We start from the raw sequence: 15,886 nt of genomic DNA, 5'->3' as shown, positions 1-15,886 counted from the left end.
GCCTTGCTTAAAACGTTCGTTTGGCGCTACTACGTGTCCTGACAACCTGTCGGGGTGACGACTCAGTACTCAGTCGTGAAGGACAGTAATATTTTTACCGGTATCGATGGGTCATCTTACGCGTACGATTGCCACGTGCTTCTGCCGTCACCGCTCAGCCGCTGCATCAGCTCCGTGAGGCTGGCCCGTCCTACCACTGCTCCATGGTCATGAGGGAACCCATCACCATTCGGTAACTATGATTATTCTATCACGCCATGTATATATGAAAGACAACTAATGCAAATCAAAATGACAGTGATATATCTTGAGAAAGGGCCGAAGTCCAAAAGAAAGGATGATAGCATCATCAATAAACGAAAGACACGATAAACGAAAGACATGATAAACGAAAGACGACTCAGCCAAATCAAAAGGACAGTGATATAACTTGAGGTTTGGAGCTGAACTCCAGAAGCCAAATAGTCGAACAGTTTAGCTCTAAACGCGGAATTATTGATAGCGCCCACGAACTAAGGTTTATAACGAGCGTAGGAGCGCAGGATTTGGGGAAACAGCTGGTAGGGGTGCACTCATTGGGGAGAATGGCTGCGATGACACGGGTTGAGGCTCAGAACCTGAGCCATAATGAGATTTGGCGGGCGGCGCCTTGAAAACGTGGCACTCTGTGTTGAAGACATCTAGTGAAAGGCATTAGTCGCTTAGGCTAATGGGTTATGTAGAAAGAGCTTACATTCATCAAGCGAGATGTGATTTGGGTCGTCAAAGGTCAAATACCTATGCATTTTTATGAAGAGCCCAAGATTTTCACATGCAGCAATACTCACAGGTACTTGAGGACCTCGGCGAACCAGAAACTTTCCATGTCATCGATTTTTTCGGAAATCACATTGTTAACATCGTAGATACCAGTGTATGCAACAGTTGTAGACAGATACTTCTTGAAGCTGATAGTGGCACTAATTGCGTTGTTGAAGTACTTGGGATCACCAGTCGCACGCCAAGCATAGAAGTTCGACTCAAGGACTTCAGGACGAAGAATGTAGTCGGGAGCGGTGATATAGAAGCCATGTGCATAATAGAAATCGAGTTGCTCTTGACTAGGAGCAGTGTTGCCAGTGAAGTTTCCGTCGCTAGAGATGTATGCGAAACCTTCAGGGCCAATCCCGGTGCTGGAAACAAGGAATCAGCACAGTGATAGATGGTGGTGGGGGACGTACGCAGTGCTCGCGTATGTGTTCCAGCAGGCATCGGTGAGTCGAAGACCGATAGAAACCAGTGTTTCATTATTGGTGAGCTTGCCGCCTTGGGTTACATCAAGCTCAGGCCAAAGGGAGAAGAGGAGAAGATACCTAGAATCCAGTTCCCTCCGTAGAAGCAAGCCAGGTGGGACCCCACGTGACGAATAACTTGGTCGTCGTCGTAATCAGCGAGGTACAACCAGTCATCAACAGTTGACGACTAATGCGAAGAATCAAAATGTGAGTTTTATCGAGATGAAGAGATCTGCATACTCTTAGGAGCGTCTTCACGGAAGTATCAGCAGCGGTCAACCACGCATCAGCGTACGAGTTATCGTCGGTATTTGTAAGGCGAGCATATTTGATGAGATACTCGAAGTAAGAGTCAGAACCTCCTCCCCAAGTCTACAAAGGTAAATTCGGAGATGCATATACCACAAACATCAGCACTTACCACATACCCACCAACAGGATCACCAGTCAATGGGTCAATGCCTTGAGCAGGCATACCGGGGAGGGGGGTCGGCTGAAAAGTAACACATCAGGTAAGAGCCAACATCAAAGTTGATAATCCTGCTTACCATGTTAATCATATACTGCACAGATTTCTCAGCCAGTGTTTGGTACGTGGAATTGCCAGTATATAGACTTAACATCCAGTTCATTCAAGGAGCTGGACAAGCAAAATGACACACACACCTGAGGCGGTTCCACTCTAGGGTAAGCTACGCAGGACAAATGTCACAATCTGTTCTGCAGTATACATGGTGTAGACTCACACTTCCAGCCTCGGCAATGTTTGTCTACAATTGAATATAAGTATCATCGAGATTTAGATGCCGGTAAACTGCTCACAGTGGCGATAGTGGGTAGGAGGTTCGCAAAGTTTATGAAACCATACGGAATGGACTGATTCTATGAAAGAATCAGATACCATTATGCACATGCAAATACTATGACGATTACCTCCCTAACCCAGGCATGGGCCATTTGATCGGCGAGGTCCTGGGCCTTTTCAACCAGAACTGGGTACTGTCCCCCGCTAAGTTCATACGCACTTATAAAACCTGCAACATAACGAATAGTGGTTTCAAAAAGACTGCCCTTAATCAACAAGATAGCTTAAAAGCGAAGATAGGGCAGCAAGTTACCTGACGGTATCGAAAGTGTGCGAAATGGCAAAGTCGGTGTTAGCAGTGTGATTGACAGCTTGTTCAAACCAATCCTGGATACGTTTTGGAATGAGTTGATGTTGATTCACGTCTCGCATGTGGAAACATACCGTCAACCCCATGATCCACTACATTACGTGCACACGCAACGACAGCTCAGTAACTTGACCTCTAGACAAGGTTCATTACTTACCATGGTGCTCATAGCGTCGGCAATAGAAGCACCCCATCCGTTGCGTCCATCAAAGTATGACTCTGAAACGGGCAACAGATCATCATGCCCCCAGGCGTACTCCCTGCATGCGATATGGTGAGTGCAGATAGAAAGAAAGGCTACTGTATCGTACTGGTAAGCCTCGTAGCTCGTGACGAAAAGCTCCTTGACTGTAGCCTGGTGGATGGAAGCACTAGGCGGAAGTTGCAAGTCTGGATCCTGAACTGGCTCGGCCTTGACAACAGATGCCGCGAGCACTGCCAGGAACCAGCGTCTGAAAGACGTCATCACTGGACAGGCGATTAGGATGGGGAAGGATGAAAAAATAGTTGAACATTAGTTGAACAATATAAAATTTATAGCCTTGATGCCATACGCCGCTTTCATCACCGAAGTCGCAATTCGCGAGTCGCACGGTGAAGTTCATGATTCTGCCAGTGCATATAAGGCAATATAGTAAGAGCGCACGGACTTCGAGAGTTCGCACCGACATCCCTGGACCTCATCATCAGTCGGCAACCAAGTTGTTCAGCCTGAACCCGTGATGATCAATCATCCGTCACAATTCTCCGGTATGTGGGCTGACGAATTCTGACAGTACGTACTACGTTGCAAGGCAGATACCCAGTTAGCTAATCTTGATTCTTGCAAAAGCACATTCAGCACCAAGTTGAAACCTGAAACAGTATGATATTTCCCTGCAACATGGTTGTTAAGATACGACAATCCGGTATGAGAAGCTGAAACTCACCCACCTCATGCCAATATTTTTATACATTTGCATCATGATGGACCGGCCGCATGTACATCTACATATAATGCAGCCTCCATCACCCACGCTCCAGGGATGCCTCACAAAGCCTTCAGATACAAAGCCGAGGCTTACTTGTAAAAATATCATCATCTTATTTTCTTCAGCTGATTATGTAGAGCTTGTACGGAAGCATAACGAGAGAGTCGGAATATTGTGTAATATCCTGTAATTCCATGGGGCGGCTGCTAGCTGGCAACGTGGACGATTGATCAATAAAATGAAAGCGAAATTGATGATTTTGGCTAGCAGCCTGACTCTGCTTGAGTGATGTAAAAGGAGAATTCAAGGAGCTTGATTCCAGCTTCAATCTGAAAGGTAATAAGTAGCGCCACGAATGCACTAGCGACGGTGCTGCAAGACAAATTCGATTTTCAGAGGCCGCCTAGTATGCCGAACTAGTACTAGTACATGTAGCAGTACTACTAGTAGTACACGATGTGACACATATTGTATATGGACTTTTCAATTCTCAAGCCAGCTGACTCCCATGCCACCCATGATATGGAATTTGAGCAACAGTCGTCATTTCGCGTCGAGTGCAACGTACATGCAGTGCAATTGTTGCCCGAAAGATGGTCATCGCCGTCAGCCAGTAGGACGATAACAAGTGCTTTGGGAGACGTTATAGCGTGCGGGAATCTCTCATTAGCATGGACACGTTTCAGCGACGTCGGGGCCGATAAGTACAGCCTGAAGAAAGACTGCCACAACGCTGATTTCAAGTTCCGCTAGCTTGCCGAACCGCTCTGGTTCAGTTCATTTCGGAAGCTTTGGTCAGAGGATTCGGCCTGCTGACTTTCACCTTGCTTCGTGACATGCAGTTTTTTTCTCAACAGCTTGTTCGCCAGGCGAGCATATTGAATGTCAGAGGGTGTATAGTACAACATACTAGGTGTTTACGGAAATAATCACGTGATCATTCTCACTGGTTGTGAAAATCAAGTGCTCGTTTGTGTTTCGTCAAATGCATACAAAGAAAGATGAAGCATTGCAATTCAGAGTCTAAATATTCCACCTGCCATGTCTCGCCTCCTCCAGCAGAACAACACCTTTTAGATTGAGATCAATACCCTCAGTTGTCACATCTGCCACAAAGTGATCAAAGATTTGTGAGACACCGCCTATGTTTCTGTTGGGGATCCAGCTAGCTTGTGTGATCGGATATCTGGAGACACAAGTATCAAGCTGTGAAGCCAGTAAGTCGTCACAAAGAGGAGAACGCACCCCTCCCATTTCACCAAAAACAGGTACCCAGTGTCCCTGATGGTTTTTCGCCCGACTAGGCACTTGATGACATACTCCTCTGAGTCTGTATTGAGTTTGGTGAGTGAACAATCTGGACAGGCACATGTTTTTGCGCGTCTGCGCAGGGTGTGATGTTTTGCACCTAGAAAAAGAATCATGGTTGATCATATTAGGCAGCTGCCAGTGGATGGCATGAACACCTACTTGAGATGCTAAATAGTTTCACTTGATTAATTTAATGCAGGAAGCACAAATTTGTTGGACGCATACCAGCATGGCAGACAGATGAAGACAGAATCTGGCTCCTCTAAGTGAGGATCTCCTTCAGAAAAACCAGCACAGCCAAAGTGATACCACAAGTCGCAGCTGCATGAACTATGGGATGACCATAGAATTAAATAATCAAAAGGTACTGACTTATCACACTGTACGAACTGCTGCTGAAATGACCCATCCTGTTCGCTCTTTGTGGGCCATTGACACATCTGGACTTCTTCCTGAACAGCCAGTGACTTGGACTTCCTCTTCTGCGGTTGCCGTGACTTGGGTTTCCCATTTCTCTCAGGCCGCTGGACGTTCTTCTGGGCGGTGATTTGGCTCACCTTCCAGCTTAGAGGCCGCACCCGTTTCCTGTGTGAAATTGAATCCTCCTGGGGTTTACTGGTGGTTGTGGCTAGCTCTGGCTCTGTCATCTCTGAGGTAGTCATGGAGGTCTGTGCTGGCTTGCTGATTGTCATGGTTCCAATGGCATTGGTATTGTTTACTTCCATCGGTACTGGAATGTTTTCAACTTCAAGTGGTATCACATCCACTGCTGATCCAGAAGGATCCAAAGATCAGGGCACTGGATGTCCTGCATCTTGATATTGGAGCTGATGGGCTAGATAGGTATAGGAAGAAGTCACGTCATCTGTGTTGAATGATGTGGCATCCATATCTGCATGGAACCTAGTTTTCTTTTTTGGTGCCTGCAACTGGATTACTGACTCCAATGACTCGAGCTTACACTTGAGTTTGAGCTTGGAGATCATGATCTTGAGCAGATCCTTCTTTGCAAGCACAGAGAGCTCTTCGATGGATGCACCTGGTCCACCTCTTAACTCACCAGACTGCAGCAATCTCAACAGCATTCTCCTCTGCAATACCGATATTGAGGATGCCGATCGTGCTCTGCACTGGTACACGCCAAAGTCTTCATCTAAATTGAGGCTCTCTGCTCTGCGCAACTCCATGCGAGTTTGCTCTTGCCCCTCCTCACTCTCAGCATTGATTTCCTCTTGTAATGCCGGTGGAGAGTCCCCCAGCGAGGACAGTGGGGAAAGTGACCTGAATAGGTGTGTGAGAGATGATGGCAATGTGCAAGGGGGTGGGGTAATGAAGGTGGGGGTAGAGTGGATGGAAGCTGTATGTTTAAGTTGGGCTGAGAGCTCGGCAGATGTAGTGATTTCGGATTTGACGTCTATTTGATGATTAACAGTCACTGCAGGCTCATGCTCCATGTACATCTCTGCAGGTTCTTGCTCCACAACATCCTCAGTATATGTACTTCTCAGAGCAGACATGGCTCCATCGGTGTAGGTGTTTGTGAAATCAATAAACATCGTGAAAATGTTGTCCCCATCATCAAGAATCTCCGTTGGTTCCTGTGAAGGAGGGCCATCTCCTTGATCCTGGACTCTTGGACACGACACCTCCGATTCTGGCTGTAAAGACAAACATACAGATAAACCCTCTGGGGAGGACGGCAAATGCGGGGATCTACTCTCTGCTGAAGGAGATGGGGCAGTGAGTGCTGCAATGACGGCCTCTTCATCTCTCTTGAGAGAATCTGCAGGTGTTTGTTCATGGGAGTCTTCAGTGTGGAGATCATCATGTTGGTCCAGGTAATAAGGATTGAGGCACATTGGATCTGAGGGATTTGGTTGGCGCAGCTCAAAGTGAACAAGTTCAGGCTGTATGCTGTCTTCTGAGTCTGCAATTTGTCCTGAATGGTACTCTTGTGGGAAAGCATCTTGCGTGTCTGTTGGCTTGTGTGCATCACTTGGTGTAAGCAATACATCAGAACATTTTTCTGTTGACTTGAAGGATTCTTCAGATCCTTCGATCCTTCCACCCTCATTCTCTATCTGCAAGCTCTGCTCTCTCTCACACTCTCCAAAATCGTCATGCCCAGGTTCAATCAGGCTATTGAGTCCTGCCTCACCTGATCTCCTAGCATTAGGTGTGTGGCCAAGCCACAAACTCTCCTCAAGACTTGGGCCACCAAAGTCCCCGTTTACTTCCCCATACTCATCCATCCACATATGTTCTGAGCCACAAGGGTTCATCCTAGCTGTACCCAAATGATACCACAGCGGAAGTGTATGCTCGTGTATAAGCCTCTGCAGTGCATCCAAGTTGATCGTGTGTGATGGACTTCTTGAGCTTGCTCTGGAAGCTGACGCAGTAGTTGGCTCTCCTCTGAACTCTTCAGGATGCACCTCCAATGCAAGCAGTGGGATTTCTGGCTCTATTCCTAACCCTTCAAGTTGCACCTCAAGCACATGCAGATTTGCCTCTGCATTAGCTTTAAATGACCGTGATGGGTGATCCAACTCTGTAGATGGCGGGATTCCTGGTACTTCAGGCTGTGCCTCAGGTGCAGGCAGAGATGCCTCTGAAAATGATGAGGATGAGGTACCAATCCTGCCTGAAGACGTATTCAAGCAAATACACGATGAACCAGCAATCATACTTTGATCTTGGGGTTCCTCCTCGGCGCTCTGTTTCTTGGAGTCCATACTCTGGCTGCGACGCCCATCATATTCATAATGTTGCATTTTACATTCCATACATGGTCCCTCACAATCCACATCTCCCCCGATATCCTGGTAAACCTGCAGTAGGATGTGGTATAATGTAGTCGTGTGTGCTTGTGCGAGTGTAGAGGTTGGAGTTGTGGGTGGGCTCACGAGGTGCATATTAGCAGTGCGGTGTAGAAACAACAATACTGTGAGGAACAAATGATGCTCCTGACTGTATCTAAAAAAATGTTGTAAGGTCGCGCATTGCCTAGTCTGCGTTACTTGAGGAGACAAGTGCATTCAACCCTAAAGGGGAAGCGAGTGCAGCGAAGATCTAGAGGTACGCGCTGAAGCGAGGCACAGGAACATGCGCACGTATTGGCGCAAAGCATGGGAAAGTGCGCGCGCATGCGGAAACAATAGAGAGACTAAGCTTAAGTGGTAATATAATGCAAGATAAGTGAAGAGAGATGCAAAGTGTAGAGGAATAGATTTCTACTGCGACTTTCTAGGTTAGTAAGTAGTAGGTAAAGTGAGAGGTGAAGTTCAGTAAGGTAAAAAAGTAAGTAGTGAAGAGTAGTATATACTGCTGGCGCTTGTATAGCACACCTAAGCGCTGTAATGCGGAGCTGAAGCGCTACCAAGTAAGGTATGTAAAGATATATATAAGTAAGGGTCCATGATAAAAATAAGGTGGAACAATATAAAAATGAGAGAAACAGAAATATACGCACTAGAGAACTTGGAGGACAGTGGATGGATGCATCTGGATGGCTGGCACTATAGGGCGCTTAAGCGCGGGAATGCGCGCGCGCGCATATACATCGTGAAGTGCGGGAATGGTGCATGCATGGCGCACATTGCGCGGGAAAGCTGCGCCTCATATAGGGATAGCTGCGGGTAGCGCACAGAGTGACACTACAAGTTCGTGCTATGTACTCCCTAGTGAGAACTGTCATATCAGACCATGAGACGCACGAGTCTCTACAGTGGGCAGAACATGAACGTGATGATGAGGGTGAAGTAGGAGTGATAGGGGTGATTCTAGAGACAGGGGATAAGCATCATAAGCAGATGAGCCTGAAGTCAATGAGGTGGAAGGTAAGGTCACTGTATGGGTGAAGTTTGATGGAGCAGGATTGGATTTGTGGTCAAGTGAATGCAATGCAGATAGAGTGGAGGTGCATGTAGGTTTGTGATTTGGATTAGTAGACGAAGGAGAAATGGGGTTTAATAATGAGTTTGGGAAGGTGCAGAGTGATGTAGTATCCCATCTCGGTTATGGGGCCGTCCAAGACCTGGAGGTTGAGTCGTTTGCCTTGCTGAAACTTTCCTTGAGCGCAGTTTCAGGAGACGGGGTTGGTAGCAGTGAGGAAAGATCAGGCCCATTTATGGAGACTCTGATGCGAAAGCTAGCAGGAGATGAGAATTAAAAGGGGATATACATATGATAAACAGCAGGGGCGAGGGTTTCAGAAGAGTGCTGTATGAAAGGAAAGGGCCAAAACCCCAACAGACCTTGTGGTGGTGTGGTGGCAGGAAGAGGCTCCTCTATATTAATCAGAACACGAATTTGAAACAAGAATCATAAAACGCATGGGAAGCTGTGTCCAACCTGGCAAGTAAATGATTGATCACACCATCTATTGTCACTAACTGACGGACTATACCCCCCTTGGATTGTAGTGTATCCAAATCCATAATTTCCTCCTCCTCCTTCTCCTTCCTCTTCTTCCTCTTACCGTGACCGTGACCTACATTACCACAAAGTACACCTTCCAAAACATTGATGGTTGTGCTCAGGTCATTCAAGTCCTTTGAAATCTTTTTCTGCTCCTCAAGAGAGGCTTCCACGGATTGGAGGATTGCCTTTACATCTACATAAGGATGCTGCAGTGAGATGTTTGGTGTGATCATTGTCTGCTGGAAGATCGGTGCTGCAGGGGGGGATGAAATGGGCATAGATGAGATTGGTGCTGATATATGGCTTGGTTCAGGAACAGATCAAGAAGGTACTACTCAAAAGTTGTTGAGATAGTGTTGCATGTATGGGTCTGACATGGTGGATGGTCAGTTGGGATACAATATCAAATCAATCTAAATGGTTCAAATAATGACTACATACGTACAATCAACTCCTACAATTATAATAGAAGCCATCTTATCAGAACTTGATCCAAGAACGCAAGCATCACATGACTTCCAACTAACTAGATGTAGTTCAACTTGAACTAGTCATTAAGCTTAACAAGTTAGTAAAGGATCATCGGTCCCAGTCCTAGATGGAGTCTAGAGTCTGCAGGTCATATCCATCAATATTGGATCCTGGTTATGCATAAAAGTTGTCATGCTGCACTCAATCATCATTTCTTCAAAGAGATGTGGAATTGGACAGGAGCGCCATCGGTGGACATTATTGGCAACCACATGAACAACAATATCTTTGTTTTTGTTGCTGCCAGGCAATTTTAGGCTGGTCTAATGTCGACAGTACATATGGTATAGTGCTAATTGTACAGATACTGCGATAGATCTATAACTCTTGTCCATTGGCTTGCAGTTCCTAGTGGAAGTTGCGAAGCATGAAAAACTGGTCTGGCAGTTGATTGGGGTAGGGTGCTTGCGCGAGGGCACAAGACAAGGTGCTGGTGCGAGATATCATAGTGGGCGTGCAGGGATGTACAAGCATGGGCTTCTAGATGTGTGCGTGAGACTGAACTAATGTTCTAGTCTTTGGGTTTTGGCAGGGTGACATCACCAAACACTCTTTCCAGTCTTCTTGTTTCTGCGACGTAGCGGAGAAGGTGGGGGACATGCTTTGGGTGGTTGAGGAGGGAACAGAGATTGTTACTATACATTGTCATACACATGGCCTTGTAGCACTTTGAAAATTTTGCCATGCAGCAGAAGTGGTGGTTCTGCTGCTTCTGCCGGTTATGCTGGCACAATTGCTCGCAAACAATTCTGCCCCCAGCACTAACGATACGGTGTAGTAATGTCGCTTCAGCACTTTGGCAAGGGTGCCCTCTGTGTCGCCAAAAATTACACCAAGGGCTATTCAGACATGCAGGCAAAAGTTAGGGATGTCACATCTAATGATCCATGGGGGCCATCAGGAACTCAGATGAACAAGATTGCTCAGCTGTCATACAATCAGTGCATGATCATTAGGCGGCCTGCCTGGTGGTCGTGGTTCACCACCAGTGCTGATGTGCTGTTGTTCACAGGAATGACTGTGTCGAGATCATGGAAATGTTTGACAAAAGGTTGAGTGATAAAGGCAAGAATTGGCGACACATATTCAAGGTTAGCTGCCTTGCTTCGCATGGAGGACCTGAATTCAAACTCCCTCCTAGTCACTCACCGTGCTGGACTACCTCATACAAGCTGGTTCTGAAAATGTCCTCTTATATTTCCATGACAATTTATACATCATAAAAACACTCAAGGAATTTTGATATCTAGATGAAGATGGGCAAGATTGTAGTGCCAATGTCCGGCAGAAGGCCGAAGATGTGTCCAACCTCCTTAGTGATCCAGCATGTCTATAGGAGGAGCACCAGACTCGGGCAAGCATGCGCTGTCTTGTTACTTAAGGGTCTTATATGAAAGTTGTGTATAATGACAACACAATTATACACGGTGAAGACTTCTTGCCAGTCCTTAAGTCCATGGTCTCCGACTTTTCTACTTCGTGGGAGGTAACGTGGTGAGTTCTTGGGAGGATTTAGTTTGTTGTCCTCTTCTTGTGTAGTCTTATACGAAGTGTTGTGGAAAGTTCTGTGTTCTGGATAAATTTGTTAGGTTTGTTTCAGCCTAGTAGGTCATGTTTCAACCTATGAAAGTCTGTTTCAACTTTGTTGTCCTTAGATATGTGTCTCACTTTCCGTTGAAAGAGAGAGTCTTATGAATACATGTAAAGCTTAGAATGAGAGCTGTTCAATGGTTATATAGTCAACCCCTGTAAGGTAGTATATAACCTAGAGTAGAATAACAATAACGAAAGTTATATAGTCAACCCCTGTAAGGTAGTATACAACTTAGAGTAGATAATGATATCTTAGATTACCTCAAGGCACTTATATTGGCCTGCACTTTAAGTCTTAGTAGTCTCACATGATTTGAGATAAGAGTCAAGTGGGAGGATTGTATTTCATGGGTGAAAATGGGGTCCTTTATACCTTTTGGGAACCCCCTTACTAAGCATGATTAATCAGATGGACTGGTAAGAATGTGGCTTACAAACCAGGTGATGAATCAGCTTATTACTAAGTACATTACAAATACAGTGTAATCTTACAAAGAAATTACAAACCATGACAAACCATGACAAACCATGAGTGAACATGTTGAGTCATGTTAAATGTTGTTACAAAGCATGACCAATCATGACTAAACATATTGAGTCAGCTTAAATAATGTTACAAACCAGAATATTTCCCAGTCACATGATGTGATGACAAATAAAATCTGGTGGCTGAAAGAAGCCAAATAAAAATAAACAGTCAGAAATAAATAGAGATACAAAACTTGGTGGCTGAAAGAAGCCAAATAACAATAAACAATGAGAAATAAACAGAAGGTCACATGCTTGATACAAATACAAGTTAAAAATAAGTCTGAAAAGTGAGAAATAAAATACAAGACAATGAATCAAAGGAAAAATGGAGAAGTAACTCAGTGACAGAGGGCTAGACAGTCTCTCATATCTTCCTTATCACTCTCTATATATATCTGACATGGTATGAATCACATACCATGCATGACAGCGCGACAGAATGATAAGAGAGCAAGGTACTGGATATGTAGAAGAAGATGAAGATGGTGGGAGGAGCTTTGCACCTCTGAGTCCTGGAATACCTCCACGGAAGGCCAAACATGGTGTCAATCTCAATGAAGACAAGCTCTGTGAGGCGATCGAGGCATCGAAAGGGCTCTTACAGAGAAACAGGACCGCCTGGACTGGGAAGCTGAAGAGCAAGAGTTTTTCAACCCCAGTCGCCGTCCAAAAGTGAAGTGTCCTCAATGCGGTAGATCATGTTCATGTACCTAACATCTAGCAACATTGCTCATTGTATTTTGCTATGATTGTAATTTATGAGTAGACTATCCCATAATGTATAGTCCTAGGACCCTGCTCACACCTATACAATATACAAAAGGATCGGTCTGATTCAGTGTCACACTTTGCGACCCAATATGACAAATGCAGATTCCTTCAGGTGCATGCATCTACAGTATTTCTATCAGCCTGACATTCATCAGGTCTCGAACAGAAGCCACATCTTCGACCTGTGCAGCGATATTGCGATCTGACGTGATCCACTTGTATTCTCCGCCACGCTGCCTCACTAGCAAAAATGCGCTGTAGAAACAACAATACAATGAGGAACAAAAGAAGCTCCTGACTGTATCTGTAAAAGTTGTAAGGTCGCGCGCTGCCTAGTCTGCGTTACTTGAGAAGCAAGTGCGTTCGACCCTATAGGGGAAGTGAGTGCAGCAAGGATCTAGAAGTGTGCGCTTAAGTGAAGCGCGAGAAAGCGCAGGAGCGCGCAAGGTACAAAGGCGCGGGAACGCGCGCGCGTATTAGCGCGAAGCGCGGGAAAGTGCGCGCGCGTATGCGGAAATGAGAAACTAAGCTTAAGTAGTGATATAAAGCAAGATAAGAGATATAAGAGTGCAAAATGTAAAGGAATAGCTTTCTACTATATTCTGCTAAGTAGTAAGTGGGTAGTAACTAGTAAGTGAAAAGTAGGAAAAGTAGGTCCAGTGTAGTATGTACTGCTGGCGCTTATATAGCGCGCCTAAGCGCGCTCATGCGGAGCCGAAGCGCTACCGAGTAGGTATGTAAAAATATATATGAGTGAGAAACTATGATAAAAATAAAGGTGGAACTATGCTAATAAAGGAAATGGAAATATACATACTAGGGAGCTTGGTGGACAGTGGATGGATGCATCTGGATGGCTGGCGCTATAGGGCGCGCAAGCGCGGGAACGCGCGCGCGCGTATACATCGTGAAGCGCGGGAATGGTGCGCGCATGGCGCGCGTTGCGTGGGAAAGCTGCGCCTCATATAGAGATAGCTGCGGGTAGCGCACAGAGTAATGCTATGAGTTCGTGCTGTATACTCCTTGGTGAAAACTACCATATCACGCCATGAGAGGCATGATTCTCTACAGCGCCAAAAGGCTGCCCAAGGTGAACAAGCAACTGCAATGCTCGTGATTCTAGATCATCCATCTCCTGCTTCACAAGAGAACCACTAGGTGAGTCATTTGACAGAGAAGAAGGCGGTGTGTAAAAATCCTCTTTGCTCTCCATATTGCCTGGCAGCTTGAGGAGAGATCGATCTCAGGGATGGACAAGCACGAAGGTTTGTTGAATGGGCCTTGTCTCCGAGAACTGAACAATCAGCTCTTTAGTAGTGATCAGCAGGTCGCGAAGCCCATCTGCCTTGATTCCATATTGAGTCTCCTGGGATGGACCAGAGTTCAGATTGACCTCTGTAACACAGAATGTAATGCAAGGTAGATGCAGTCTGCAGTTTGCAAACCGAGCAGTGCTTGTGTTATCAAGCCAGTCGTAAAGTCTTGAAGACAAATCCACAGTCACAGGATTTTTTCACAATGAAGAGATAGTTGTCTGAATCTGATCTTCAGACAAAGATGGAAGGATATATGGAGGAGTAGCGTAAGAAGTAATATAAGCTGGAAGGCAGCTATTAAACTCGGAAGGTTGTCCGATCCAATCGAGGACAGTGATGTCACCCGACCGAGCCACAATCTCCTGTAGGAGTCGCCCAAGCATGCGCTGCTTCTCACCATAGATTACAGGTAGGTGGACACCGAAGATGCCAATAATGAGTACATGATGTCTTCTTGCAATGTAGTGACTCGAGATGACGCCCATTGAAGCCTCTGTTGGGCATTGCTCATCCCTGGATGAAAAGATATGAGAGCCTGTGCATCTACTCCTGTTGCATCCTCCAACTCCTTCATGATTCCAGGGGACTCTTTGTGGTTCAGAGACCAATCATTGAGATATAATGACCAATCCTTCTGATAGAAGATAACAACTTTCGGAGTGACGAATTCTTGAAAGGTCCATCCTCACTCGTTCCAAACACTCCTTGCCAGTGCACCAGGCTGGGATGAAGGTAGGACATCACCTAGGTAGACGATGTAAGCACTGAATAGCAGTGTAGAAACAACAATACTGAGAGGAACAAATGATGCTCCTAACTGTACCTAAAAAATGTTGTAAGGTCACGCGTTGCCTAGTCTGCATTACCTGAGGAGACAAGTGCGTTCGACCCTAAAGGGGAAGCGAGTGCAGCAAAGATCTAGAGGTACGCGCTGAAGCGAAGCGCGAGAAAGCGCAGGTGCACGCAAGGCATGAAGGCACAAGAACGCGCAAAGCACGGGAAAGCGCGTGTGCGTGCGGAAACAATAGAGAGGTTAGACTTAAGTGATAATATGATGCAAGATAAGAGAAAAGAGATGTGAAGTATAGACAAAATGGATTTCTACTATGTTCTTCTAGGCAGATAGTGGGTGGAAAGTAAAGTAAGGTAAGGTAAGTGGTAAAAATCCCCCATTTCACTATGTACTGCTGGCGCTTATATAGCGCGCCTAAGCGCTGTAATGCGGAGCCGAAGCGCTACCAAGTAGGTATGTAAAGATATATATGAGTGAGAATTCATGATAAAAATAAAGGTGGAACAATATGCAATGAGAGAAATAGAAATATACGCACTAGAGGGCTTGGTGGACAGTGGATGGATGCTTCTGGATGGCTGGCGCTATAGGGCGCTCAAGTGCGGGAATGCGCGCGCGTGTATACATTGTGAAGCCCGGGAATGGTGCATGCATGGCGCGCATTGCGTGGGAAAGCTGCGCCTCATAGTGGAATACCTGCAGATAGCACACAGAGTGATGCTGCAAGTTTGTGCTATGTACTCCCTAGTGTAAAGCGCCATATCACACCATGAGAGGCATGAGTCTCTACAGTGGTACCAGGTGAACATGGAGCTGACCGATTCTTGGAGCTCAGTATTGCTCTTCTTGTCAATGCAACATGTATTCATCCATGCCCAGCCATACCCAGAATTATGAGCGACTTTGCAGAATGACTGCAGTTTCACGATCCCGCCAAGTCCCTTCAACTCGTGCACATCTTTATTCTGGATGTTGTGCAGCAACACCTCTGTCTCTTCCCACCTGTGTGAGAGCAGGATGCAGCGGAAGTACAGTCCCACCACTTCCTTGATGTGGCCCATTTGGAAGTCTGAATGCTTTGTTATGAACAACAGAAGCTCCTTGTACTTTACACTCGTTTTGAAGGCAGTTACTTGTGCCACTCAATCACACACAAGACCCATGTAGGTATTGAGTAGATGTAGTGGGGCATATTCAA

General features: G+C 45.9%; 3 protein-coding genes across 3 annotated transcripts; 1 reads left to right on the top strand and 2 right to left on the bottom strand.

Moving 5' to 3' along the window:
* Nucleotides 1-58: 58 nt before the first annotated feature.
* F5891DRAFT_1025105 (glycoside hydrolase family 47 protein) lies at nt 59-3,112 on the bottom strand. The gene is made up of 16 exons (XM_041361355.1): nt 2,761-3,112; nt 2,607-2,709; nt 2,524-2,541; nt 2,393-2,466; nt 2,208-2,340; nt 2,097-2,156; nt 2,021-2,044; nt 1,941-1,966; nt 1,823-1,889; nt 1,696-1,767; nt 1,515-1,646; nt 1,353-1,461; nt 1,221-1,305; nt 828-1,172; nt 734-777; nt 59-680 (listed from the first exon to the last, which is right to left on the bottom strand). Exons 1-16 carry the CDS (start codon nt 2,913-2,915, stop codon nt 520-522), a joined length of 1,608 nt encoding a protein of 535 aa, XP_041227745.1. The 5' UTR covers nt 2,916-3,112; the 3' UTR covers nt 59-519.
* Nucleotides 3,113-4,443: 1,331 nt separating this feature from the next.
* F5891DRAFT_949272 (uncharacterized protein) lies at nt 4,444-6,185 on the bottom strand (the record flags this gene model as incomplete). Its single annotated transcript, XM_041374862.1, has 6 exons — nt 4,444-4,606; nt 4,666-4,803; nt 4,951-5,052; nt 5,104-5,244; nt 5,662-5,779; nt 5,945-6,185. The coding sequence occupies 6 exons, from the start codon at nt 6,183-6,185 to the stop codon at nt 4,444-4,446; spliced, it is 903 nt and encodes a 300-aa protein (XP_041227744.1).
* A 4,273-nt stretch (nt 6,186-10,458) lies between these two features.
* Nucleotides 10,459-10,872, top strand: F5891DRAFT_1217740 (uncharacterized protein; the record flags this gene model as incomplete). Its single annotated transcript, XM_041369344.1, has 2 exons — nt 10,459-10,625; nt 10,697-10,872. Coding segments are annotated over exons 1-2 (337 nt in total), but the record flags the coding sequence as incomplete, so codon positions are not given.
* Nucleotides 10,873-15,886: the final 5,014 nt, after the last annotated feature.

This window comes from Suillus fuscotomentosus (genome assembly GCF_016647785.1).
Source record: "Suillus fuscotomentosus strain FC203 chromosome Unknown F5891scaffold_18, whole genome shotgun sequence".
Lineage (NCBI taxonomy): Eukaryota > Fungi > Basidiomycota > Agaricomycetes > Boletales > Suillaceae > Suillus > Suillus fuscotomentosus.
Note: the sequence above shows the minus strand (reverse complement) of the source record. Positions and strands in the feature narration are given on the sequence as shown.